The following is a 26,655-nucleotide window of genomic DNA, read 5'->3' on the forward strand; positions in this document are numbered from 1 at the left end:
CATCAACTACATAGTAAACTATTTAAAATCTTGTGCTCTTAAATACTGCTTTCCAGTGGACCATGCAACTTAAGAAACACTCTGCATGTATAGATATTTATAGTTATTGGCCTCTGGCTAATGTTACTGAATCAATACCACCAGGACTAAGCAATGATTATTTGCACTTTAAAAACTTTTCCTGGTCATTTGAATACTGCTGCCCACAGATAGGTTTTTAAAGACCACTAGTGTAGGCTACATACTCACAGAACTTACAGTTAGAAAGCTGTCAGTATTATTGTATTTTATCACCAGTTATTCATTCAATATTTATAGAATACCTACTGTGTCTAAGGCTCTATGCCAGATGTTAAAAGGTCATAGAAAGACAATGGTATAAATGGTAGTGAGAGTCTTATAAGTAAGTAATTTATATAGGAAGTGATAAATAATAAATAAAGTGCTGTAGGTACTCAGTGGAAGAAAGAATTACCCCCAAGGGGTAGAAAGTTGGCAAAAAACAAAGGCTAAGCTGGGAAAACTTCAAGGAGAGACTGAGTCTTGAAATGGCAGTATGATTTGGGCATAGAGGTGTGTTTTGTTTCACATGGTATATATACCGATCAACCGTATGGCTTCCCTGCTTTGAAAAGTAAACTGCCATGTTATGAGAGGGGTTATGGAGAGGGCCACACAGAAAAGACTGTGGATAGCCTTTAAGAGCTGGGCGAAACCTCTGGCTGGCAGCCAGTAGGAAGGCAGGAATCTCAGTCTTACAACTGCAAGGAGATGAGTCCTGCCTATTACATTAGGGGGCTTGGAAACTGGATCCCCAGTTGAGCCTCAGTTCTCAGTCCTGGTTGACACCTTGATTGTAGCATCTCAGAGGATGTATTTAAGCAGTGTCCACATTCCTGACCCATAAAAGCATAAAATAATAATTGTGTTTTAAGCCCTTAAATTTGTAGAAACTTGCTATGTAGCAACAGATACAGATTTTGGAATCATAACAAATACGAATTTATTTCCCTACTGAACAATATTCACTTTCTTGGTCTTATCTTCCTAAACAATGCTGCAATTTAATATCTATTAAATATATGACCTTATAGACTGGAATTTCTATTTCCATAGATCAGTTTACACGTCTGAAATTCTGAATTGAAGATGTTTCTTTGTTTGTTTAAAAAAGATACTGCCGGGGTGCCTGAGTGGCTCAGTTGGTTAAGCGTCCAACTTCAGCTCAGGTCATGATCTCATGGTCTGTGAGTTTGAACCCAGCTGCCCCCCGCTGCCCCCAATCAGGGTCTGTGCCGACAGCTCGGAGCTGGAGCCTGCTTCGGATTCTATGTGTCCCTCTCTCTCTGTCCTTCCCCCACCTGCACTCTGTCTCTCTCTCTCTCTCAAAAATAAATTTAAAAACATAAAAAAAGATATTGCCAGATAATTTCTAGGGTGAAGTAACACTTCAATTTTCTATTCACAATGAATGAGAGCATGATTGCCCTTGCATCACAGCAATTAGTAAGTGTTATGATTCTTTTTCAGTTTTGCCAGTTACTTTAAACTGGTTATCTCACTGTTAAACTTTAATTTGCAGCTCAGTATTAGAAAGATTGAGCAAATTTTCTTATGTTGCTTGGAAGTTTGGTTTTGATTTCTTAAAAACTGGCACTGTCAGTCTTGTTTACAAGTGTAAAAAATCAGAAATCAATGATCAAACCAGAAGCACTTCTTTGTAACCACTTTTAGGGCTTCCTTCACATCTTGGTTTCTCAGGCTGTAGATGAGGGGGTTTAACATGGGGATCATGATGCCATAAAACACAGAAGCCATTTTTTCTTGCTCTTGAGACTCATTGGTCCCACGGTGCAGATACATGTAAGACAGAGTCCCATAGAAAACAGTGACTGCTGTCAGGTGGGAGGCACACGTGGAGAAGGCTTTTTTTCTTCCCTGCAATGGAAGATATCTTCAGGATGGCAGCCAGGATATATATGTAGGAAAAGATGACAACCAGCACAGTGAACATTAGGTTAAACCCCACAAAGACAGTTAGCAGCATGATGTTGAAGTCAATGTTGGAACAAGAGAGAGCTAAAATTGGGGGTTCATCACAGAAAAAGTGGTTAATTTTATTGGATTTGCAAAAGTTCAGTGAAAAAGTAAAACTTGTGTTTACAGAGGCATTTAGAACACCTATGAAGTATGAGCCAAATAGGAGTTGAATGCAGACTCTCTGGGACATGACTATTGGATAGTGGAGTGGATTGTAGATGGCGACATACCGGTCCACTGCCATTGCAGCCAAGATGTAACAGTCAGTCGTTGCAAAAGCACCATAGACTAGTAATTGCACCATACACCCTATGAATGAGATGGATTGCTCTGTTTGTACAAAGTTTTGCAGCATTTTGGGAGTGATAGCAGAGGTGTAGCAGAGATCAACAAATGCCAAGTGTTGGAGGAAAAAATACATCGGGGTATGAAGGCAAGAATCAATCTTGATGAGTAGGATCATTCCAATATTGCCCACTAGGATGGCCACGTAGATCACTAGAAATACTATGAAGAGAATATGCCACGACTTGCGTTGACCAGCAAATCCCAGGAGAATGAACTCACTTATTTCAGTGCCATTGTTTTGTTCCATGGCTAGCAAAGATTAAGTATCAGCTGGAAAGGTGTAAAGAAAGAAGAGCAGAGAAAGCTAAGACCTTGTGGTCCTTTAACTAATTTTGGAATTGGCAATGGTATAATATTTGGTTTCACAATGGAGTCAGAGGATATTTTCTATGAGACAATTGACTCACATTTAAAGTCTATACCTTGACATCTGACTTTAGATACTTTAGATCTATGTTTTGGGAAAATTGCCATGGATCAGTTTCTTTGTTATGAGAGTGAAAACTGACTCTTTAATTATACTAAGAATTTAAGCTTTTGTTTATTTCTTAAGTCTATTAATTAGGGGACATATGAAAACATACTTTTAAAAATTAAGCTTTCTTTTATGCTGTATACATTTTAATTCATAAATCCCATTTTACATAAATTATTATGTATGAAAATCTTGATTTACCCATAAATTTTTATATGATTTTCCTTTAATTTTTTTTCTGTATTCACACCTTACTCTTTCTGTCTCCTTACTAATTCTGCTCCCTCTATTATCATGGACTCATGCCCAAGTAGAGTCTTTTATGGAAGTGTTTATCAAGTTATCTATGGTAAAGGAGCATTTTCTTTGTAAAATTTGTAATATGTCATGGATCAATATTGTTGCATATAGCAATAAAAAATTATCAGCATTGTCAAAATTCTGTAATAGTTTTAGATGCTTAGTCTCACTTTCAATTCTTATTACATCATTGAGTGGAAACAGAGAGTCCAGGACCTGGGGTGCTGGTCCAGGGACCACACACTGAGTAACATTACTCTATGGTGTCTATCTATCATAATTTACCTATGTGCTTTCCTAACAATGGGTAGTCGGCCACCTACAACTTGTTTCCACCACAAATAACTCAGTGTTTTTTATTTCCACTGTATGTCCACTACAAATAACTAAATTTTTCTAGGAACAAAAAATGTTGACTCTTAGAGTATGCATGTATTTATTTTGACCAAGTTTTCCAGATCACATTGCATAATGGAGGCACCAGTGTGCATTCCTGCTAATTGTTCATGGGGGTTCCCATATCCTCACTTTTTTGGGAACATTGGTATTTTCTTAATAGTTTTTATACCAGAAAATACTTGTAAAGTGACATCTCCATTTTAATTTGTTTTATTTTCTAACCAGAAACTAATTTGATCTTTGTATAGTATATTTTTGTAGAATTTTGGAATCATATTTTTTATCGATATCTCTGTGGGTCAATTTATGGATGGATGCTCTTCCTTTATATAGTTTGAGCACTCTGTTATTGACTTGACAAAAATTTTCTTACATTCTGTTGTCTATTATCTTTGTCTATAGTATTCTCCGTAGACCAGAAATCTCTACATTTAAAATAACAAACCTTATTTTTTCCCCTATTGTTTGTTCTTTTGGGGAAAAAATGGAATAAACTCCATTCCTGCCTTGATTCATTTACCCAGGAAAGTCAAACATAGTAATAAAACTTACTATCCATTTTATACTTGTTTGCTGCTACATGATGTTTGTTGAACTGTGTTTTATTCCATACATATAATTTGGAAAATTTATTTTGTTTAAAAAAAATTTTTAGGAAAAATGTAGATTAAATGGGTAGTGATAACAGTTGGAGTGATTGTGTGTGTGTGTGTGAAATATTTAAATATATTTAAATATTTTAAAACCATTAAATGACTTTGCTTGATATTTTAAAGTTTACTCAAACAAACACTGTCCCCATTGTGTTATAGGAAAGTTCTATCATGCATTTATGGAAGAATGAATTCTTTATTTTTTATTTTTTTTAATTTTTTTTGGAACAATGAATTCTAATATTATATAAGCTCTTCCTGAAAATCACAATAAAGAACATTTTCCAATTCATGTCAATATTGCATTGGAACCAAAATAAATAAAATATGAGAAAAGAAAATTAGACCCAACCTCATTTGTGAATTTAGATGCAAACAACTTAAATACACATTCATTGACCAAATCCATTCATGTATTAAAGAAACAGTTTCTAGGATATCAAAGAGGCTCTCGTAAATATCTATTCTCTTCCTTTTTGGATTTGAACAAGTTGATAAATAAAAGATAATGTCTGTATGGGGACCATAATATCACCTTTGGGCACCTGGGGGAAAATTTTAGGTTTATTTATTTATTTATTTTTGGAAAGATTTTATTTTTAAGTAATCTCTACATCCAACATGGGGCTCATACCCACCACCCCAAGATCAACAGTTGCATATTCCCCCAACTGATCCAGCCAGGCATGCCCCAAATTGTAAGTTTATTAGTCAAATTATTTGCTGCCAATGAACACCATAAGTTGATATTTTTCCCACCCAGTCTTAATGACAGTGATAGGAACATGCCTCTTGCACATGGTGGGAAAGTGCCTCTGGGAGTTCAGGGGAGCATGGGCTTTAGTAGGTTGACTGCTGCTAAGAATTAAGGCAGGGCAAAACATGCCAGATTGTTCTCAGTTTTACTAATCAGACTTGTCATGCCATCTTTTTAGGAACTTAGTGGATAAGATGGGGATAGAGAGTCTGCGATTATACAGACTGAATTTTCTTGCAGGAAAGAAACATCAGAAGCAGCGAAAAGGTACTTACCATCAGTAATCAAGACCTATTTGTATTTATCCCAGGAATGAAAGCATTTTTTAACATTGGAAATTTTATTGATATAATTTGCCATATCGATATATTCTTTAAAAAGCCATATGATCTTCTCAATAGATACAGAACAATTGTTTGGTAAAATTCAATAACTTTTCATGATTCAATAGAACAAAAATGAAAACAGGTAGAGACTGTTATAACCTGGTAAAAGTTACTGCATTGCTGGACTAAACATAATTACTATTAAATCATGAGACACAGTGCCTATAAAAAATAAGACAAGGATGCTTGTTATGACTGAATCTGTTCAGTATTTTTTCAGAAGCCAGAACAAAATGAAGAAGACATGAAAGGTAAAATGATTATGAGGAAAAACCACAACAGTTATTAGCTTTAGATAATGTAATTGTCTCTATAAAAAATCCTAGAGAATTGGCAGATAAATTCTTAGTGAGCCTAGTAAAGTTATTTAATAATAGTTTAATATAAACAAATCAATTGAATTTCTGTTCGCCAGAAATCAAAAGTGTTATTAAAAAATTTATCTTATAATAACATCAAAAATAAAGTGTCTAGGCATAAATCTAAGAAAGAATGTTCATGACCCTTATTGAGATAATACAACTTTATTTAAAGGCTTAAAGAAGACCCAAACAGACCAGGATCATGGAGAGGAACTCAATATTGTAAACATTACATCCCCCCCCATATTAATCTACAAATTCAATGTAATTCTAAGCAAATTTGGAAGAAATTTACATACATCTTGACAAACTTATTCTAAAATTTATGTGGGAGAGAAAATACCTAAAAATAGCAAAGACAATTTTAAAGGAGAAGAGGATGAGAACTTACTCTATCAGAATCAGAACTTCTTAAAAAGTGATAGTAGTAAAGACATTATCGTGTGGAATGGTGTGAGGGTGGACAAATGGATCAATGGAATCCATAAAAAGAAATAAAAGACAGGCCCATGGGCCTCTGGAAGCTTGATGTATGAAGCCAGGAGCATGTACGTCAGTGAAAAATGGTCCAATACATTGGTGCTATAAATGTTTATACACATGAAAAATAATCTTGTATTCCTACTTTACATTTTATGAAAATAATTTCCAAATGGATTAAAGATTTGAATTGTAAAGCTTTGAGAGTAAAACAAAACAAAATACTCATGACTTAGATATACAGAAAAATACTTAAATAGGACATGAATGCACAAAAAATAAAACATTGAAAATCCAACCATTTTTAAATTAAAAATACCAACATTGTAAAAGAGAAGAGGCTAATTACTGACTAGAAATTTACTTAGGTAATTTTTTTTTTTTTTGCAACATATATAAATGTCAGGTAATTAGCATCCAGTATATGTAAAGAATTTCTATAAATTATCCCAAGGGAAAAATTTACAAAATATACAATCAGGATATTATAGAAAAGAAAACCTAAATGGTCAATAGAAATGTGAAAGTAGGGGCACCTGGGTGGCACAGTCGGTTAAGCGTCCGACTTCAGCCAGGTCACGATCTCGCGGTCCGTGAGTTCGAGCCCCGCGTCGGGCTCTGGGCTGATGGCTCAGAGCCTGGAGCCTGTTTCCAATTCTGTGTCTCCCTCTCTCTCTGCCCCTCCCCCGTTCATGCTCTGTCTCTCTCTGTCCCAAAAATAAATAAATGTTGAAAAAAAAATTAAAAAAAAAAAAAGAAATGTGAAAGTAAACACAACTCACTATTTGATAATTATATATTAATGCTGCATTGAAAAATAATTTTGTATTCTTCAGTTTAAAATGCTAAGTTTTGGTGAAGATGTGGAATAATATATTTCTGGTAGAAGGTAAATTAGCATAATCATGTTGGGGGCAAATTTGGAAATATTAGTAAAATTAAATATATGCCTTCCTGAATTTCCATTATAGGTACATATTCTAGAGAAATTCTTGACCACATAAGCAAGGATATATATACACATGAATACATGCACGTGTAAGTGTACCCATATAAATATATTTATACACACACACAAAGCATTGTTGATCACAGAAAAATATACTATTAAATAAAGTAGTGAAAATTCAGTAAGCTGGAGCCAGAAAATCCATGTGGATAAATTTCTCAAATGGAATGATGAGCAACAAAAAGCAAGTCGCAGAAGTTAGATGGTGGCTCCATGAATAGTTGTTACATTATCTTAAATATATTTTCATGCACCTTAAATATTACTCAATAACAGAAATCCCTCACAAAGGAAAAGCCATGTCCCCACTATATCAGTAGAAATCTCCTACGTGGATGGAACTGGAGAGTGTGATGCTAAGTGAAATAAGCCATACAGAGAAAGACAGATACCATATGGTTTCACTCTTATGTGGATCCTGAGAAACTTAACAGGAACCCATGGGGGAGGGGAAGGAAAAAAAAAAAAAAGAGGTTAGAGTGGGAGAGAGCCAAAGCATAAGAGACTGTTGAGAACTGAGAGCAAACTGAGGGTTGATGGGGGGTGGGAGGGAGGAGAGGGTGGGTGATGGGTATTGAGGAGGGCACCTTTTGGGATGAGCACTGGGTGTTGTATGGAAACCAATTTGACAATAAATTTCATATATAAATAAAAAAAAAATAAAAGCCTCTGAATAAACCATTTAAAAAAAAAAAAAAAAAGAAATCTCCTGTACTCATGTCACTAAAGCCAGGCAGAGCTGTAGCTCCATAGATGAGATGATCAGTTTTAGCTAAGAAAGTGCATTTAGTGGTGGAGAGTTTAGCAAACTGCACCTGTTGTTAATGTTTCCTGGGCAGTCTGGTTTTTTCAAATATCTTGAAGAATAGAGTGGCTTAATTCTGTAGTGATGGAAAAAGAAATAGTGCTCTTCAACATTTAGTGAGGGGTAAGGGTTGAAATAGAGCCCTTTCAAGGAGACTTCTATCCAGTGGGTGAAGGCACTGGTCAGAGGAAGCTAGAATTCTCATGAGTCTACTCGGCTTAGAATCTTGATAGAATCCTGACATTTACCATTTCAATGTAATCATCTTGAATTTAAATAAAATGCATGAGATATTGGGGGACGTTTTTTCAAGAACTATGGACAACCAGTAGAAGAGACAACCCCCCAAGCGTGACTACCCTATACTGAACTCTGGTGCTTCTGAAGCTTCCTTTATATGCAGCACCATGAGGTGGAAGGGAAAGTGAATAGGCTGACCTGGGTTGGAATTTTGATCATACCACCTCATAGATTCAAAGGGGTAACTCCCCTTGACCTCAGGTCTAGTGTCTGTAAAATGGGATCACAGAATTACTTAGAAGGTCATGATGTTTATCGTAACACTGCTTATAAAAGCAAAAATTTGGAAATAGAATTAAATAAATCAGAAGAGAAACTTATTATGAGATTAACACACTGGCCAAAATGTATGGGATAAATATATGCTCTTATGGAAAGGTGTTCCTGTCTTACTGTCAAATGAGCAAAGAAAGCTGCAGAATAATACATAACGTGTGGACCCTTTAAAAATAACACTTTTATTCACATCCACTCTCTCTTTTTCTCATTTTCTTTATTTATCCATGAAAAAGCTCAAGAAGGAATCACATCAAATGTTTAGTGGTTATCCTTGGGCATGGGAGTGGGGAGAGAGTCTTTAAACTTATAAATTTCATCACCATTTCTTTTTGAAATAGTTTTAATTGTTTTCAAAAGGAAGAGGAAGAGAAAGAAGTAAAGGCTGCTTTGTAATGATGTGACAAAGTGAGGTGATTGATGTAAAATTCCCAGCACAGGACCAGGCATTGAATGGCTACTCGGAATTGGTCATAAAAACACATGCAAAACAAAACAAAACAAAACAAAATGAAACAAAAAAACCAAACAAAAACACATGCAATAGTATACAATAGTATACTTTTCATTCATTCATTCATTCATTCAATCAGCCTTTCAATCTTTTGTTCATTTGTACCCAGTCCAGTTCAGTTCCCTCCCTCCATTGCTGTTGTATCACCAGGGATGAAAGGCTTATTCCTGGTTTTGGGTGAAGCATACTGGAACTTTGGTTCTGACCCTTTTGCTCCACCATTTCCAGCACACGCTGGGATGAAAACATGGCTGATTTGAAAAATGGGATTTGCTTTGTTTTACTTACTCCAGAGTTGCCTCCAGATTCTCTTTCTGCAGCAGTGTGGGCTGATTACCACCATGGTCTTTCTGTGCTTCCTTCTAATTGGGGAGTTTAGAGCAGGGGCCTAAGGGAATCAATACTGGTTCCCTCAGGAATCTGAGATTCCAGGAGCTGAGCTGGAATTGGAATAAACAATGTTGAGTAGTTATTTTCTGATGAATAACATTCAAGCTTTCTACAAAGGATAAATTTAATTCATGTTCCTGTCATAGGGACTCGTGTGTGTGTGTGTGTGTGTTGCCTTTTATAAAACAACTCTTCAAATTATTTTCTTGTGATAAATTATGTTGAACAGTTCCTAATGTGTCTAATAATCTGTGTTCAGGTCCAGAAAGTTGACCTTGTCATCATAATCAGTAAAAAAAACATGGTTTTCTGAAAAAAAGAAATCAAAGCTAGTCTAAATTTAGGAACCTATGTCCCTAATGTGGCGAATACAGTTACTACTATTTGAACATATTTAAAAAAATTTTTTTATGTATTGAGATTTTTATTTTTTTTATTATTTTTTAAATATAATTTATTGTTAACTTGGCTAACATACAGTGTGTAGAGCGTGCTCTTGGTTTTGGAGGTAGATTCCCATGTATGGTTCATTGCTTACATAGAAAGATATCATATCTTTTCACTCATGTGGAACTTGATAAATGTAACAGAAGACGATGGGGGAAGGGAAGGGGAAAAATAGTTACAGAGAGGGAGGGGTGCAAACCATAATAGACTCTCAAATATAGAGAACAAACTGAGGGTTGATGGAGGGGGTGGGGGAGAGGGGAAACAACATATTTTATATTAGCACCTTGATCATTGTTTACTTGAAGAAAAATACTCTTTGTGTCTTCTTTCTTTTGTTTTTCTAAAAAGTATATATTTAAGGGGCGCCTGGGTGGCGCAGTCGGTTGAGCGTCCGACTTCAGCCAGGTCACGATCTCGCGGTCCGCGAGTTCGAGCCCCGCGTCAGGCTCTGGGCTGATGGCTCAGAGCCTGGAGCCTGTTTCCGATTCTGTGTCTCCCTCTCTCTGTGCCCCTCCCCCGTTCATGCTCTGTCTCTCTCTGTCCCAAAAATAAATAAACGTTCAAAAAAAAAAAGTATATATTTAAAAAATAAACCCTGGATAAATATACTCTTTTTTTCCTAATTGCACTTTATGCCATTAGAATGTTTCAGATAACAGTCTGTGGAATAAGATATTTTGAGAAGTTTTGGGCTCGAAAGTTGCTAGGGTGAAAACTTTAATCAGTGAGAATAGAAGGCTAGATTCAGTGAGTCTGTAGCTTTTGATTAACAAGCATACCTGAGAAGGAGCGTTACATTCAAAAGGCTGGTGAATCAACATTCAGCATTACTTATTGCATGACCAGTGTCTCAGTTAGGAATGTGTCCTACTCCTGGTAGAAAAAAACCAATTTACTTTGGCTCAAAAAAACAGGGACTTATTTTTCTTTTATAACAATAGTTTGGAAGTTTTAACTTGCACTTTGTGATTGACTTAGCCTTTCCCATATGCAGGTTGCCCCACAGTCTAACCTGTCTCCTCTAGTGCTAGACATCATATTCCCTTTTCAAAGCAGAAAAAATGATCCAGGAAGGCAGGGTGACAATGAGATATATATATATATATATATATATATATATATATATATATATATACACACTTCATTAGGAAAATGAAAGCTTTCTCCAAATCCAGCAGACTTCCACTCACATTTCACTGGCTGGAAATGTATTATATAGGTAGCAGAGGTCTCAGTGTCTTGTGTCTCTCTCCTCAGCTACTCGATTTCATGCATCTGTGGTGGACACCATTGTCTGTGCTATCAGTGACTGGTACCTATATAGGTGCTTCTCTGCCTCAAGAATATCTTGACCTTCAAGCAGTGGGGAAGAAGGATTGAATACTTGTCTGGTCCTTCAGAGACTGAGACTGAGTTCCAGTTCCTAGGGTGTATGCCAGCTAAGTTATTCACCCTTTCCTTGGTTCTGTCTTTCTATAGCTCATTCTTCCTGCTCTCCGCTGCTTGGGATCACCCTTTTCAAAAAGCTTAGCAAACACAGTCTGAGGGAACAGTTTCCATAGGACTGATGTCACTTCAGATGCCAAAAATCCAGGGATCCCTGGAGCTACACCCATTTGTGGCTGGTAACAAATGTGGGGATCTTTCCACAGTCACCCTCAGGTTTCATAATTCACTGGAATGACTCACTGAACTCTCGTGATATGGACTGAATATTTGTGCCCCTCCAAATCCTTCTGTTGAAATCGTAACCCAAGGTGCTGGTATATGGTGGTGAGGGCTTTGGGTCACAGCACTGAAGGTTTTGACTTGCACTTTTGTGATTTGCTTAGCCCTGCACCCACAGCTGAGAGTGCAGCCCTGATGAGTAGGGTTCATGCTTTTATAGAAGAGACCCCAGAAAGTTCTCTAGCTCTTTCTACCACTGAGAACAGAGCAGAGGTTGGCAGTCTGAAGCCCAGAAGGCAGCTCTCACCAGACCCTGACCATGTTGGCACCCTGCTCTCAGACTTCTAACTCTCAGAACTGTGAGAAGTAAGTTTCTGTAGAAGATACTCAACCTGTGGAAATTTAAATAGAGCCCAAACTGGCGAACACATCAGGAAAACACAATACATACAAATTTTAGTTTTATCATAATAAAAGGATACACATTGAAAGTAGTTAAAGGAAGAAATACATAAGGCAAGGTTTGTGAGGATCCAAACACAAAATGTCCATGTATTTTGTATATTACACAGGGATGTATTACCGTTCTGTAGGTCGACGTGTGGCCACACATATGGAGTATTGCTGACCTGCGAGGCTCACCCTTAGTATTCTTTAGTATCCAGTTTCTTTGTGGCACTATGTATGACATAATGCTCATGTGGCTGAACTTTCATTCTCAACCTCTCCTGGAGGTTAAGGATAGTATATTTAGTCCCAAGTTGCCCTGGAGTTTGAAAATGATATGGCATGTCTCAAAGCTTCCATCATAAATCACAATGTTAGACTGTCCAGTGGCCAAAAACACTCTTATTAGGAAGGACATGTCAGGGCCTATAGATCATGCCAGTTACCTGCAGACAAAGATACGATAGTTCTTTAGGTTAAGGTTAATTCTTCACTCTATGCCACTGGTATATGTTACCTTTACCAAAGGCCTAAGATACACGCCATCGCAACTACAAAAAAAGCTGAGAAGTGCAATATATTTTTTACCTGGCTGCATCACCTGCAACATAAAATAGGAATTCTTTTAGGAAGGAATAAGAGGAGGATGGACGGACAACCAGCTACATTTGGGAGCAGCTAGTGAATACTCATGAGGGATGGTGGGTGGATTCTTTGTCTTTAAGCTTCTATAGGTATTCTCTTCCCCATGTCATTCTTGTTCCAAACTTTTGTGTGTGATGCTATATTTTCTTCCACTTTGGTCTAGAGTAATATATTTTTTTATGAATATAATTTATTGTCAAATTGGCTTACATGCAACACCCAGTGCTCATCCCAACAGGTGCCCACCTCAATGCCTATCACTCATTTTCTTTCTTCCCCACCCCACCATCCACCCTTAGTTTGTTCTCTGTATTTAATAGTCTCTTGTGGCTTTCCTTTCTCCCTCTCTGTTTGTATCTTTTTTCCCCCCTTTCTTTCCCCCATGGTCTTCTGTTCAGTTTCTCAAGATCCACATATGAGTGAAAACATGGTAAGTTAGCCATCTTGCTAATTATCAACTTCAAATTTGGGTCGAAGAACTGAGCCCCTATCATAATGTTTTAGAGGCAATTGCTGGACCCCAAAAGCCCTTATAAACCATGGGGTGCTGATGATTTATGAAACAATAATGTTCACCTGGTAATTTATGAAAGAATTTATGATTATACAACATCCGACTATTAGTACTCTAGATGTCAGTAAGGAAATTTCTCTTTTGGATAATTGCTAACAATCACTATTTATTCCCTGGTGAGAGCCCAGATCAACCATTTCCTCCTTCATATAAATTTCAGGGATTTCACTTCTTGTGTATATTTGTCACAGAATTTATTTCCTTTTGGGATTTCTTTCACCTTGGTATTAAATGCAGAGTAATATGTGACTCTCTATTTTGCACCCTATTTCCAATTTGGCCTCTTAGATTTCTCAACATGTACTAAGTTTTTCTTTGTTTTATCATGTTTCCCCTACATCTTTACTGAGGTAGAATTGACAAAGTTTGTATGTACTTGAGATACACAACTTGATATTTTGACAGGAGTATCCATCATGAAATGATCACCACAAACTGGTTAACAAACCATCACTTTGCATGATTATCATTTTCCTTATTTCTACTCTCTCAACAGATTTCAAATATATGATACGGTATTTTAAAAATAGTCACCATAAAAAAAATAGTCACCATATTTTACATTAGTCTCTGACTTTCCCCTCTAGAGTCTCAGGACATCCTTTGTCTACTTTGCTGACGACTTTCTAGCAATTGTCCCTAATCCTGGTCTTTGAAGGTTCTTGGACCTTCCCTTTATGGAAGGTGTCATCCTTTATAAAGTTGGAGTCTTTGCTGGGAATATACTGGTCATCCCACATTATCTCCATGTTAATTTTTTCTCTTCTCTCAAAATTGAAGCAGGATATCATATTTGAAAAATGTATCTTCTCTTGCCCAGTTGTCTTTCTGCTGTTACTTAACATTTTCTGGCCAGATCACTAGTCTGTCTGGTGTTATTTTCATGTGAAACTTGCTTTTTCATGTAGCTAGCTAGCATGGCCTATCTAGAGTCATGTGGGGGTTTCCACCACTTAACTTCAATATACCTATTAAAGCTCTCTTGTTAACAGTTTGTCTTTCTGATTCAAAAGGCTCTTGGCCTCCTTTCAACTTCTATTGTTTACTATAGTTTAAAGTTATTTGCCTAGACTAAAATGACTGGTGTGCCTTTCATAAATGAATTATTTAGGTTTTTATATCCTTCTGCATTCTAGATTTTCTATTTTTATTGGGGAGGGATATAGGAAATGTTTCCAGAAGTTTCCTTACCTTATACAAGAAAGAAATGGATTCAGAATAAAGAGGATAACTAACGACAAATGTAACATCAAACATAACATCGCATAGAAATTAGTTACTAGAGAATGTAACTAATAAAAGAATATTAAGTAGGAAGTATAACCAGAGTCAAAAAGTACTTTTCAAAGCAGTGCATTTATTTTACATTCTGGTGTATGCAATAGTTAGAACAGAACATACTGTCTCTTTGTAGACAACTTAAGGAAGTCATTTAAGTGAATGGTAATTAATGAACTTCCATTTTAATATTGATTACATGCAAAATTGAGGTTTTCTAGTCTTTAAGAACATATATGAAATCTATTTGAAATAACTAAATACTTTGTGAAGTCTGTACATAATTTTAATATTTTAAATAATCTCAATAAAATATGGATAGTATGAAACATATTTCTTGAGTTATAACCAGGGGAATATTAGTCTCATGAGATGTTGCTATATTTCTCACATTTTAAGAAGTTATTAAAAGAGGTAACATTGATTTAAGACGTGAACGTGTTTCCAACTTCAGAAACATTCAATAGTGGTCAAACATCCTTACTTGATGCTTTGAGGTGCTGAATTTTAATGACTTGGGTCCAACCTAGAAGCACTTTTTCCTCATCACTTTTAGAACCTCTTTTACCTCCTTATTTCTCAAACTATAGATCATGGGGTTCAAAAGAGGAATCACAATGCCATAAAATACAGAGGCCACTTTCATATTCTCCTGGGAATTACTAGCTTGGGGCTGTAAGTACATGTATGACAGGGTTGCATAGAAAAAAATGACTGCTGTCAGGTGGGAGGCACATGTGGAGAAGGCTTTTTTCCTCCCTGAAACAGAAGATATCTTCAGGATGGTGGCCATGATATACACGTAGGAAAAGATGACAACCGACACAGTGAATATCAAGTTAAATCCCACAAAGACAACAAGGAGCATGATGTTGATGTCAGTGTTGGAGCATGAAAGGGCAAGAATTGGGGGAACATCACAGAAAAAATGATTGATGGTATTGGATTTGCAGAAGTACAGTGAAAATGTAAAACCTGTGTGCACGGAAGCATTTATTGAACCCATGACATATGAACCAGCTACCAGTTGGATGCAGACTCTTCGGGACATGATTATGGGGTAGTGAAGTGGGTTACAGATGGCTACATAACGATCCACTGCCATAGCAGCCAGGAGGTAACAGTCACTGGTTGCAAATGTTGCATAAACCAATAATTGCATTATACAGCCCTCAAAGGATATAGATTTGTTTTTTAATATGAAGTTTTGTAGCATCTTGGGAGTGATAGCGGAGGTATAACAGATATCAACAAAAGCCAAATGTTGTAGGAAAAAGTACATGGGTGTTTGAAGTCTGGAATCTGTCTTGATGAGTAGGATCATTCCAATATTACCCACCATGGAAGTCACATAGATGACCAGAAATACAATGAAGAGGAGGTCTCGAAACTTGTTTTGGGCACCAAACCCCAGAAGAAAAAATTCAGTCACTTCAGTGATATTTTCTTTTGTCATGATTATGGAAGTCTAGAAAGGACCAAGAAGAGGACCAAGAAAAGAAAGAAAATGTTTGTGATTTCTTGAAGGAAAAGGATCTTATATTTCAGTCACCTTTTTTTTTTTTTGAATTAGATCCTTATGGAAAACACTCACAAAAGGATTTATTGCTTTCCATATTTCTTCTATTTCCTTGATAAGTAATCACCACATAAAAAATGACATGTGAGTCATGGATTCATTTTCAAACTGAAGGAGATCTCATAGAAGATGATTGACTTCTAATATGTGTGATTCTAAGAAGCATAGGTTAACACATGTTTCCATCATATTAAGCAGGTATCCATATTTGCTGAGAGCAATATTCAAATATGATTTGCAACTTTTCAACATCTGTAGTTTTCCTTAGACATTCATCATCCCAATCCTGGTCAAGCTCCTGAAATTGATAGCATTAATGAAAGAAATTTTATGAGATCAATTGGTAGCATTAATGAAAGAAATTTTCTGTTCATGGCCCACATGTTTGAAGACTTCAGAGTGTCTTTCTACAACTCTCCTTAGCATGCAGTTCCCATATTTACATGCCATATAGTCCCCTCATTTTATATATACATACATGCATATATATGTGTACAAATAGAAGGAATAGCAACAACATCACCTATGTTGTTTTAATGGCAAGGATTTATTGAACCTAATCATTATGAAGCAACTTGAAAAAGTCCAGATGTTGGGAAATTCTATAATCAACTGGCTTAGTCACTTCAAAAATGTCAATTTCATAAAAGACAAAGAAAAAAAAAACAGGGAACTATTCCAGATTTAATAAGGCTAGAAAGACATTGAAACTAAATTTAATACATAATCCTTCATTGGTCCCTGAATCTGAAAATACAACATCTACTTAAGATATTGTGGAGACAAGTGGGAAATTAGAATAGTAAGTATATATGCGATAATATAATTTCATCAGTATCAAGGTTCTTTAGTGGGAACAGGTGGTTATCACAGAGATTGTCTTTGTTTGCAGGAGGTACATGCTTAATATCTCTTATCTGTTCATTTGTCTGTGTAGAGATCCAGCAAAAGGAAAAGAAAAAGTGTTGGTTAATCCAGGTGCAGTGTATCACAGTGCTCACTGCACCATCATTTTAACTTTTATGAAGGTTTTACATTTAAATGAAGAAGTTAATGAAAACAATGGATAAAATATTTTCATGCAAAAAACACATGGAGGGTTTACCATCAGTAGTTGAGCACTATATATGCTTCTAAAGGCTGTTGTTCAGAAGAGACTAATGTGATCCTTAAAAAAGTCTCAGAAACAAGAAGACATAGTGAACTTAGAAATCAGTAAATAGGTGAGAACATTGGAATAAACAGAGGAAGTATAAAATATTAATAATATTTTCCATTGGGAAGTGGTCAAGAAACTGAAAATATCAGCTAACACTGAGGTATTAGGTTGGAGGGTTAATTAGACTTAAGGTGCTCCAAAATTTTTGTACTTTTGACTTGAACTTAAAGATATATGTTTTCAAACATTGTAAAAGATAAAAGTTGGGTTTTCTTTTAAAATTTGGGGGGTTGGCAGGAATTTAAAAATCAACCAATCTAAATAAACATAAGAAAGGAGATAAAAATACTAGAAAAAAATCATGACAAACAGAAATCACCTGAGAAGGCATAAATAATCTAAATGAATTAGGATAATAAATATAAATGGAATAAATGCATCATTAAAATGCAATGATTGTCAAAATTGGATTTTAAAAAGGTAGATCAGGCCATGTGATATAATAGAAAAAGTGTTAAAAAAACAGACAACTAATGATAAAATAAATAATGGTACAAAAAATAATAGAATATTTCCATCACTGAAAATGAATTCACTAGGCCTACATTTCTTTACCCAAATTTTAAAATCATAATGTTGAGGGAAATAGCTTCTTGACTCATTATAGTATGATATAATACTGGGGCTTCCATAGTATTGGTGATACTTCATATCCATAGCTATCTGGTGATTACACATATTTGTCGTATATTCTATATGCCTTTTTGTAATTATTAAATATTTTTTAATGTATTTTATACCCCTTTAATTGAGTTTTAAGTACAGGTTACAGACATACTATCTCTAAGCAAGTCAAAATGCTGCCAGTATTTTGTTTTTTTTAAATAAAAGCCACACCTCTTTACAAGACATTGGGAAAACAAGGGTATTATTGTTTTAAGGGTTAAAAGAGGTCAATTCAGTCCAAAGGAAAAATTGAGCATCTCAGTTGTTGAAGGAAATGGTCGGAGACTTAGGGTCTAAAGTGGTGAGTAAGTTACATCTACAGTTGTCAAGTTTAATTTTCATGTTGGTTCTCTGTGACAAAAATGAGAATTAATAGTTTCCAAAAGGAGATACAAACTGCATGCTGTTTGACTTTAGTTTGGCAAATAATCTCATTTTATTAGAGGATATAGAAACCATCCCTAAAATAAGTGGTTTTAAAATCGGTTCTAGAAATGTGTTTGGGATGGTATAAGGTGGAGATCTGTATGGCCAGGGAAGGCAACTCCAAGCAGAGGAAGTATTTGAACAAATGCAAGGTGATGTTGCCCCACAAGCTACAGTAGAGGCAATAGGAAGTCACATTATATGCAATTAAGGAGAAATTACTCTAATTAGGGGTAATTTCTACATTAAGTTACAGTGGACTTTTTCTGTACCTCTTTCGTAGATATTCTCTCCCCCACCCCAATTTTATTCACACACAAATGACATATAATATTGTGTAAGTTTAAGGTGTGAATGTGTTTATTTGATACACATGTATATTGCAAAATGTTCACGGCCATAAGGCTAGTTAACATATCCTTCACCTAATTATCATGTTGTTGTTACGTTGAGAATATTTAAAATCTACTCTTACAGCAACTTTCACAGTACAGTATTGTTAATTATGTATAGTAGCTGTGAGGTACATCAGATCTCAGGAACTTATTCCTTTTAAATTTTTTTTTCAACGTTTATTTATTTTTGGGACAGAGAGAGACAGAGCATGAACGGGGGAGGGGCAGAGAGAGAGGGAGACACAGAATCGGAAACAGGCTCCAGGCTCTGAGCCATCAGCCCAGAGCCTGAAGCGGGGCTCGAACTCACGGAGCGCGAGATGGTGACCTGGCTGAAGTCGGACGCTTAACCGACTGCGCCACCCAGGCGCCCCAATTCCTTTTATAACTGGAAGTTCATACCCTTTGACTAACATCTCCTCATTTCCCCTACCATCTGGTCCCTGGCAACTACTGTTGTACTCAGAGATATTTTTAAATAAAGTAATGATTTCTCCCATTTCCAAAGTGTTAACTGGTAACCAAGATGGATTAGTTTAGTTATAAAACTTTTACTGAGCACTGACAGTATTCAAGTGTTTTATGATCTGAATGTTGAAAATGCTCCCAACTCACCCCATCAGTAGATCCTGCTACTCTGTTTCAACTTCTGATTTTATGGGGGAGGATTTTCTGGAGTCTGCAAAGAAGCAGAGATAAAATTCCTGGTGTATTTTTCGATTTCTAGGCTTGGATTTTCCTTCCAGACACTACAGCAGGTGTGTCCTTAGAAAAACACTTGCTGCAAGGTGGTGTTTTTGCTTTTGCTACAAATGGGGGAGTTATTTTTGAGGGCTGTGGGATTAAGATCTATGTATTCCTATGAGAATCTCAGACACTGGGGACGGAGTTGAGTGTATAGAACTGAACTTCTCAGTTGAGACCATTAACAATTTTCTTTTTTTCAAGTTCCTATCCTTTAGGGAATTTACATCTTGTTTAATTCTATGAGTTTGGGGATCATCTGTTCCAACCTGGGGCTGATCTTGGATCTGGAAAACTGGTTTTGCATTCTGGATCTTTCTCTTACTCTAAACCTCAGTTTCTCCATCTGTCAAATAGGATTAATGATGCCAGATGTGGCTGCCTCCGTAGTTTTGGAAGAGCAAGGAAGGGAATGCTCATGCATATATCTTTTGATCAGCAAAGGGCTTTGCATTGAAGGGGGTTATCAGGATTATCATTGCTAGAAGGCTCCTCCCAATTGGAGTGCCCCTTCCTCTCATTGTTGTGGCTGTCATCATTGTTATTTACCTCAATAGCTCTCCGGGGTCTTATACAGAGAGTCAAGATCCTCAACTGAAGCTCTGTCTGCAGCATCAGTGAAGACATTCACATGCCCTTTTAACTTGATCATCTCCATGCCTCATTTTATTAGCCCCATGGCATCATTAGAAGAAAAGTTCACAGGTGCTACCCTATAGTTCTAGACCATCTCTTTGGAGAGCTCTTGAGGACTCTATTTTGAATGCAAATGCCCAATGAGTCATTCTGCAGAGTCGAAGTCCTTCTCCCCCAGACACAGATGTCGTAGCCAGGACTGTGGCTGAACCACAAAAGTTTGTTATAAATTCCTCTTCTTGTATTTGGTGTTCTTCCAATGGTTATAATGTGGTAATAAGTAGCTGTCTCTCTTGGTCTTCTTTCCAGGAGGATGTGTGAGATACTAGGCTGGATAGCAGAGGGGTTTACAACATGAACTCTCGGAGTCAGTTGACCTGGGTCCAAATCCTGGCTGTATCGATTACTCACTGGGTGAATATGAGCAAGTTACTAAACCTCTTGGGGACTTTGGACTTTAAGTTTCATGGGTTTAAGGACAGTATCATGCATTCAGTTATTTTCATGTTTATTGAAGCGCTCAACAAATTTGAATCTGTTGTATGATTACCCACCGAGTGGCAGACTGTGTTCTAGTTGTACTTTGATTGACCAAATGCTGACTGTACTAGAAGGATAACCCAGGGAATAAATAAATGAATGGATGCGAATGAAAGAGGCATAATCTCTGATGGAGAAATCTACCCCTTCTACTTTATGGTGGTGACTAATGAAAGCAGAAAACCAACACTGATAGTAGTAATAATGTGTATTTAGTGTTTGCCACTTTGAGGCTTTGGGCTCAGAGGTTTTACATGCATTGTCTTGTTGAATCTGCACACAACCTTATAGCTTAAGAACTGTTATTATCTGCATTTTATAAAGGAACTGCATCTCAGAGATGTGAAGTGAGTCAGCCATGACCACAAGGGTAGTACAATATGAATATGGAATTCAAATAGTTGAGTTTGAACCCACAATTTTTAAGACCTCAGTCACCGAGTCTGAGCCAGAACCGAAGTTTCAAAAGAACCCAAATGGCGAAATCCTGTCTTCTTGAGGAAAAACATAAATTCAGTGATTATATGTGAACTGATCTATTTCAGTACAATGGATATTATTACACCTACCATATGGCAGGCCCTGCTCCAGGGACTGGGGACACATAGGAAATAGCAGCATATGGATACAACTGTCATGGAGGTTGCACCCCAGTGTGTGGAGAGCAGAGTAAACACAGAGAAACCCTTTAATAAGCAAGATAATTTCCGACAAGGAGAAATGCTGTAAGGAAAATAAAGTGCTATGAAGTCATGGTGCCTGATAGGAGGTAGAATCTCAGTCAGGAAAGGCCTCCTTCTAGAGATGGCTTAGTGAGAAAGCAGAGCCACCTGTGGGGAAAGATGGTGCACAGTCCCCACAGTGGAACTGGAATGAGCTTGGCCTGTGTGTGTGCTCCAGGGACAAGAAAGTGGGCTGGAGGGACTGAAGGGGGACATGTTACACCTGGGGTCAGAGACCCGGGCAGATGCCTTATCACAGAGAGCCCTCAGGAGTTAGAATGTTAGTATGATTAAGAGTTATCATAGGGGCGCCTGGGTGGCTCAGTCGGTTAAGCGGCCGACTTCGGCTCAGGTCATGATCTCGCAGTCCGTGAGTTCGAGCCCCGCGTCGGGCTCTGTGCTGACAGCTCAGAGCCTGGAGCCTGTTTCGGATTCTGTGTCTCTCTCTCTCTGACCCTCCCCCGTTCATGCTCTGTCTCTCTCTGTCTCAAAAATAAATAAATGTTAAAAAAAAAATTAAAAAAAAAAGAGTTATCATAGGGTCAGTGGGAGAAGTGACATAGACATATCATTGCATTGGAGAGATTATTCTTGTTGACTGGACATAGATTATAAAGGGCAAGAATGGAAGTTGGAAGACCATATATGAGGCTCTTATAGTCTTTCATTTGAAAGGTAATAGTGGGTTGAACTAGGGTAGTATAAGGGATAGGCAGACAATGATACTTAATTGCACTGTTTTGAGGCGGTAAAGTTAACAGGAAATTGCTTTTGGTTTGAATGTAGGGAGTGAGAGAAAGATAGAAATCAAGTTTGACTCCTAGATTGTTGTTCTGATCCATTGTGTGAATGGTGGGGCCATTTAACCGGGATAGAGAAGGGAGAAGGAGTAGGTTTAAAGGAAAATGCAGTTGAAGCAGATAAGGCATTGCCAAAACCCCACAAAAACAACACTCAGTATAACTGAAACATGAAATGGATTTCAAAAGGCTTTGTGAGGGACTTTGTCCCATCTGAAAATGGTGAAAGGCTAACAGGGATCCAGAGGCAGACACGGATCCAGAGGCAGATTCCTTCAGCCCCTTCTTAGAACCTGTCCGTAGCTGAGTCACAGAGTAAATGATCCCCTGGAACAATCCTCAGCAGGTGCACAGGGTGGTTCAGCAGGTTGGTGCAAAAGAAAACAGAGACCAAATAAGCAGAGCTCTCCTATAGGCTGACCCCTGAGCTGCTTTAACTACCTGAGGGGAGGCCAGCTGGAGTACATGCAGGTGAGGCTAGCTGAGTCCTTCCTGGCCTCCTGCAGACAGGAGCAGGTACTCCACCCTGAGCCCAAGAGCTTTGAGAGAGGAGTAGCTGGCTTCCAAATCTCTTCCTTTCTGACAGTTTAGTCTGTTATTAAGGCAGCATAAGTAAGACACACTGATCCTTTCCACTTGAAACACCTACTTGATTATTACCACTCCATCCTGCTATACGAAGGGTGTGAGACTTACCCGGAGGGACACCTGGCTTTGACTCATTTTAGTCACCTTTGTGTCAGCTGATACTATGCTTTGATTCTCAATTCCTAAAACACCTTTTTTTTTTAAAAAAAATTCTTTTAATGTTTATGTATTTGTGGGAGAGACAGAGCACAAGTGGGGGAGTGGCAGAGAGAGAGGAAGATACGGAATCTGAAGCAGGCTCCAAGTTCTGAGCTATCACCACAGAGCCTGACACAGGGCTCGAACCCATGCACTGCGAGATCGTGACCTGAGTGGATGCCAGAGGCTTAACCAACTGAGCCACCCAGGCATCCCCTAAAACACCTTTGGATAAGGACACTTCCTAGGCGAATAATACCATCATGGCCATCTAAGTAGTTCTACAAACAGGGAAAGGTGAGTTTATACTGATACCAACTTTATTGAATTGAAACATTTCCAAAATGATTGATGCTTTACGATTTCTATATGACTAAGGGGTTTTGTTACAAAAGGTGGAAGAGCTCAATTTTCAATCATTGAACAGATATTTATTGAGTCTCTGACTTGATTCTCACATAGTTCTCGGCACTGAGGATGTCACAATGAATAAAAGAGAAGTTTGAAACCCTTGGTAACTTCTTACCTGTCAGGAAGTTTACATTCTGGTAGGGGAGAGAGAGGTAGGAAATACTGTTGAAAATTATTAATAAAAATGTTGAGGGCATGTGGGGACCTAGCGGTACATGATGATCCCTCTGGTTATGAAAACTACTAGAATATCAGAGCCAGATGAAATCTAGCTACTTTTCCATCTCCCTCCCTAGTTTAATTCAGCACAGGAGAAATCCAAGGCACAGAGGCCAAAGCTCAGTAGGCATTGTTGCCAGTAATTTTTTATTCCGGAAGACCACACTGACTTCTTAGAGGATTAATTCTTCTTAGAGTATTAATTATTGTTACTGTTAAATTTTTTTTTTTTACAAATTGAATGCTGATGGATTTGTCGATTTCAGATATGAAATTGACAGTTATGTTTTTAGAAAGAAACTTTATGTTTTACATACATATTGAAATATTTATGGATGAAATGATATAGTACCTAGGAAGTGATTGAAAATAATCAGGTGAGGGAGGGAAATGGAAGAGGTCACAGAAAAGAAGATTGGTTATGAGTTAAGAAGTATGGAGGCAGGGGGCGCTTGGGTGGCTCAGTCTGTTGGGCATCCCACTTTGGCTCAGGTCATGATCTCATGGGTCGAGCTCTGTGCTGACCGCTCAGCCCTCACACCTGCTTCAGATTCTCTGTCTCTCTCTGCCCCACCCATGCTTCTCGCTCTCTCTCTCTCTCTTTCTCAAATATAAATAAACATTAAAAACTTTTAAAAATAGAAATAAAAAAAATGAATTACGGAGGCTGAATGTAATCACGGTAGTCCCTTCTGCATTTGAAAAATTTTCAAATAAAAAGTAAATGAATAAAAAGTAGAGCATGAGAATCCCTTGGGTGCAGGTTCCCTGGTTTCTATACCAGCTCCCGGGATTCTTCTCAGGAGCCATCCGCCTGTAGGCCGAGCCTGCAGAAAGGTTGGTGCAGAACACCCTAAAACAGGGGCCACGCCTCCTTTGGTGGGTTCTTAGCCAAGGACCATGAAAACGAACAAACACCACCTCCCAGAGGTAAAACAGAAAAAGAACATGAGGATGAAGGAGGAATCCCAAAGACGTTTGTCCTGGCAGAGCAGTGGGGATGCCTTCTTTGGGCCAGGGCCTAAGCCGCACTTGGCTATGAAGATAGACTCCTGGGTTCAAGTTCTGCCTCCACTACCCACCAACCATGTGACCTTGGGCAAGTTACTTAACTTCTCTGTGATTCTGTTTCCCCTCCTATCAAACGAAGATAATAGTATCAATTTATTGGTGAGGGTATGTGTAAATGACTGATACAGGGTAAGTGCTAAATAAATGTTAGTTGGTATTGTAATAATTATTATTGCCTGAGCCTCCCAATAATGTGGGGCAAAGTGCATGTGCGGAGGATGGTGGGGACTCCTTTCCTTCCAGCTCATCCACAGACACAGAAGGTTCTGGGCCTGGTAGCAGGGTTGGTGGGGATGCCATTGTCCAGCAAGAACTCAGCCACGTCCACATAAGCACTCCGAGGGGGAAAAATGTGAACTCAAATGGAAGGTCGTGCATCCTAGATGAGCATCAGGAGGGAAGCCGATTCTGCTGCCCCTGTATCATTTGCCTCCAGCTTTTCCAACTCCTTTTCTCTATTGAGGCACCTCCCACGGGGCTTTCTGGAGCCTGGCAGTCCCTTGCCCCACTGCCCTCCCCCCATACCCCTGTATGCCTCCTCATAGATACTCCATCTCCCCTCCCCCCACTGCCAGCCTCCCCACTCTTCTCCCACATCTCTCACCCCAGGCCCATTCTGCAACTTCCCCCACTCAAAGACCCCACCAGCCACTTTCCTCACTGCTCTTGTCCCCTGTCCCCCTTCCCCACATCTCCCCGCTTCCCCATTATCCCCCTTGACTCTTCCCCTTGCATCCTGAGAGGGGCAGCTCCTGCATAGGTTCCCAGTGGCACCCCACTACCCACCTCGCCCCGACTATTTCTAACAGCTCTGGACTGTCTTAATTTTATCTTTCCTTTAAATTGATATTAGTCTCGTCTTCTTTATGAAATTGTCAACCCCTTGGGGGCAGAACAATGGCATGTCCAAATTCCATGTGACCGCAGCACCTGGTAACTACAGTACTGGCTCTCCACAGTTATGTGTTGGATTGGACTCAGTTATCTCTGAAGTGGGCATCAGACATCCTTCTCCAAATATTACTCCACTGGATACCGCTGAAGGCTTTGACCTCAGAAATTCCAGCCAGACCCCGACCATGCACCCTCTGCAGGACCCCTGTGTGATGTGGTGGGTGGCTTCAAGAGGAAAAAAGCAGTCCTTCAAGAAAAGTATTTATCCAGCACCAGCTCTGGGCGCGAGACAGAACAGTGGACAAGTCTGTCAAAAATCTGCTCTCAAGGACCCGGTGTCATTTTCCAATTCTCCTTCCACTTTGTAAATGAAAAAGACATAAATTCACTCATTGCTTTGGGAAGCACTCTTCCAGCCTTCTGTATTAAAACTTATTTTCCAGTGAGATGAGATGACCAGTAAATAAGATACTTTCAGATGGTGTAAAGATTATGAAGGAAAGAAAACAGTTACTGGTTAGGGAATCTAGGCAATGGTGGTGGGGTGGGGGTGGGGGTTGGGGAAGGCACATGGATTCTGTGCCTAAATTGGAGTGGATAGAAGGTGACCAGAATGATGAATAGGTACCTTTAATGCAAACATCTGGGAGATTCCCAGTAGGTAGGACATCAAGTTCAAAGGTGCTAATAGAAGAGGAGAGGAAGCAAGAGAACAGTCAGGAAGCGAATACAGTGACTCCTGAGAGCTGACCGGTGCCAGTCCTGGTTCTGATCATTTTAACATACGTTGTATTTTTAAAACTACAAATACATTAGTCATTTATGAATAAATCATATAATCTCTAGGAAGGGGCAATCTCATAATCACATGGTTCGTTAGTAGCTGTGTAACTTAAAAAAAATTTTTTTTTAACGTTTATTTATTTTTGAGACAGAGAGAGACGGAGCATGAACGGGGGAGGGGCAGAGAGAGAGGGAGACACAGAATCGG

At 38.2% G+C, this 26,655-nt stretch overlaps 2 protein-coding genes across 2 annotated transcripts; both read right to left on the reverse strand.

Annotated features, from left to right (window-relative positions):
* Positions 1-1,619: 1,619 nt before the first annotated feature.
* LOC121043782 (putative olfactory receptor 5AK3) lies at positions 1,620-2,947 on the reverse strand. The gene is given in 2 exon segments (XM_040495780.1): positions 1,620-1,938; positions 1,940-2,947. Coding segments are annotated over 2 exon segments (942 nt in total). The 5' UTR covers positions 2,636-2,947; the 3' UTR covers positions 1,620-1,692.
* A 12,048-nt stretch (positions 2,948-14,995) lies between these two features.
* Positions 14,996-16,036, reverse strand: LOC121043783 (putative olfactory receptor 5AK3). Its single transcript, XM_040495781.1, has one exon. The coding sequence runs from the start codon at positions 16,010-16,012 to the stop codon at positions 15,083-15,085; it is 930 nt and encodes a 309-aa protein (XP_040351715.1). The 5' UTR covers positions 16,013-16,036; the 3' UTR covers positions 14,996-15,082.
* Between the last annotated feature and the right edge of the window lie 10,619 nt (positions 16,037-26,655).

The sequence above is a fragment of the Herpailurus yagouaroundi genome, unplaced genomic scaffold, assembly GCF_014898765.1.
Source record: "Herpailurus yagouaroundi ecotype Mexico unplaced genomic scaffold, PumYag 187, whole genome shotgun sequence".
Taxonomy (NCBI): domain Eukaryota; kingdom Metazoa; phylum Chordata; class Mammalia; order Carnivora; family Felidae; genus Herpailurus; species Herpailurus yagouaroundi.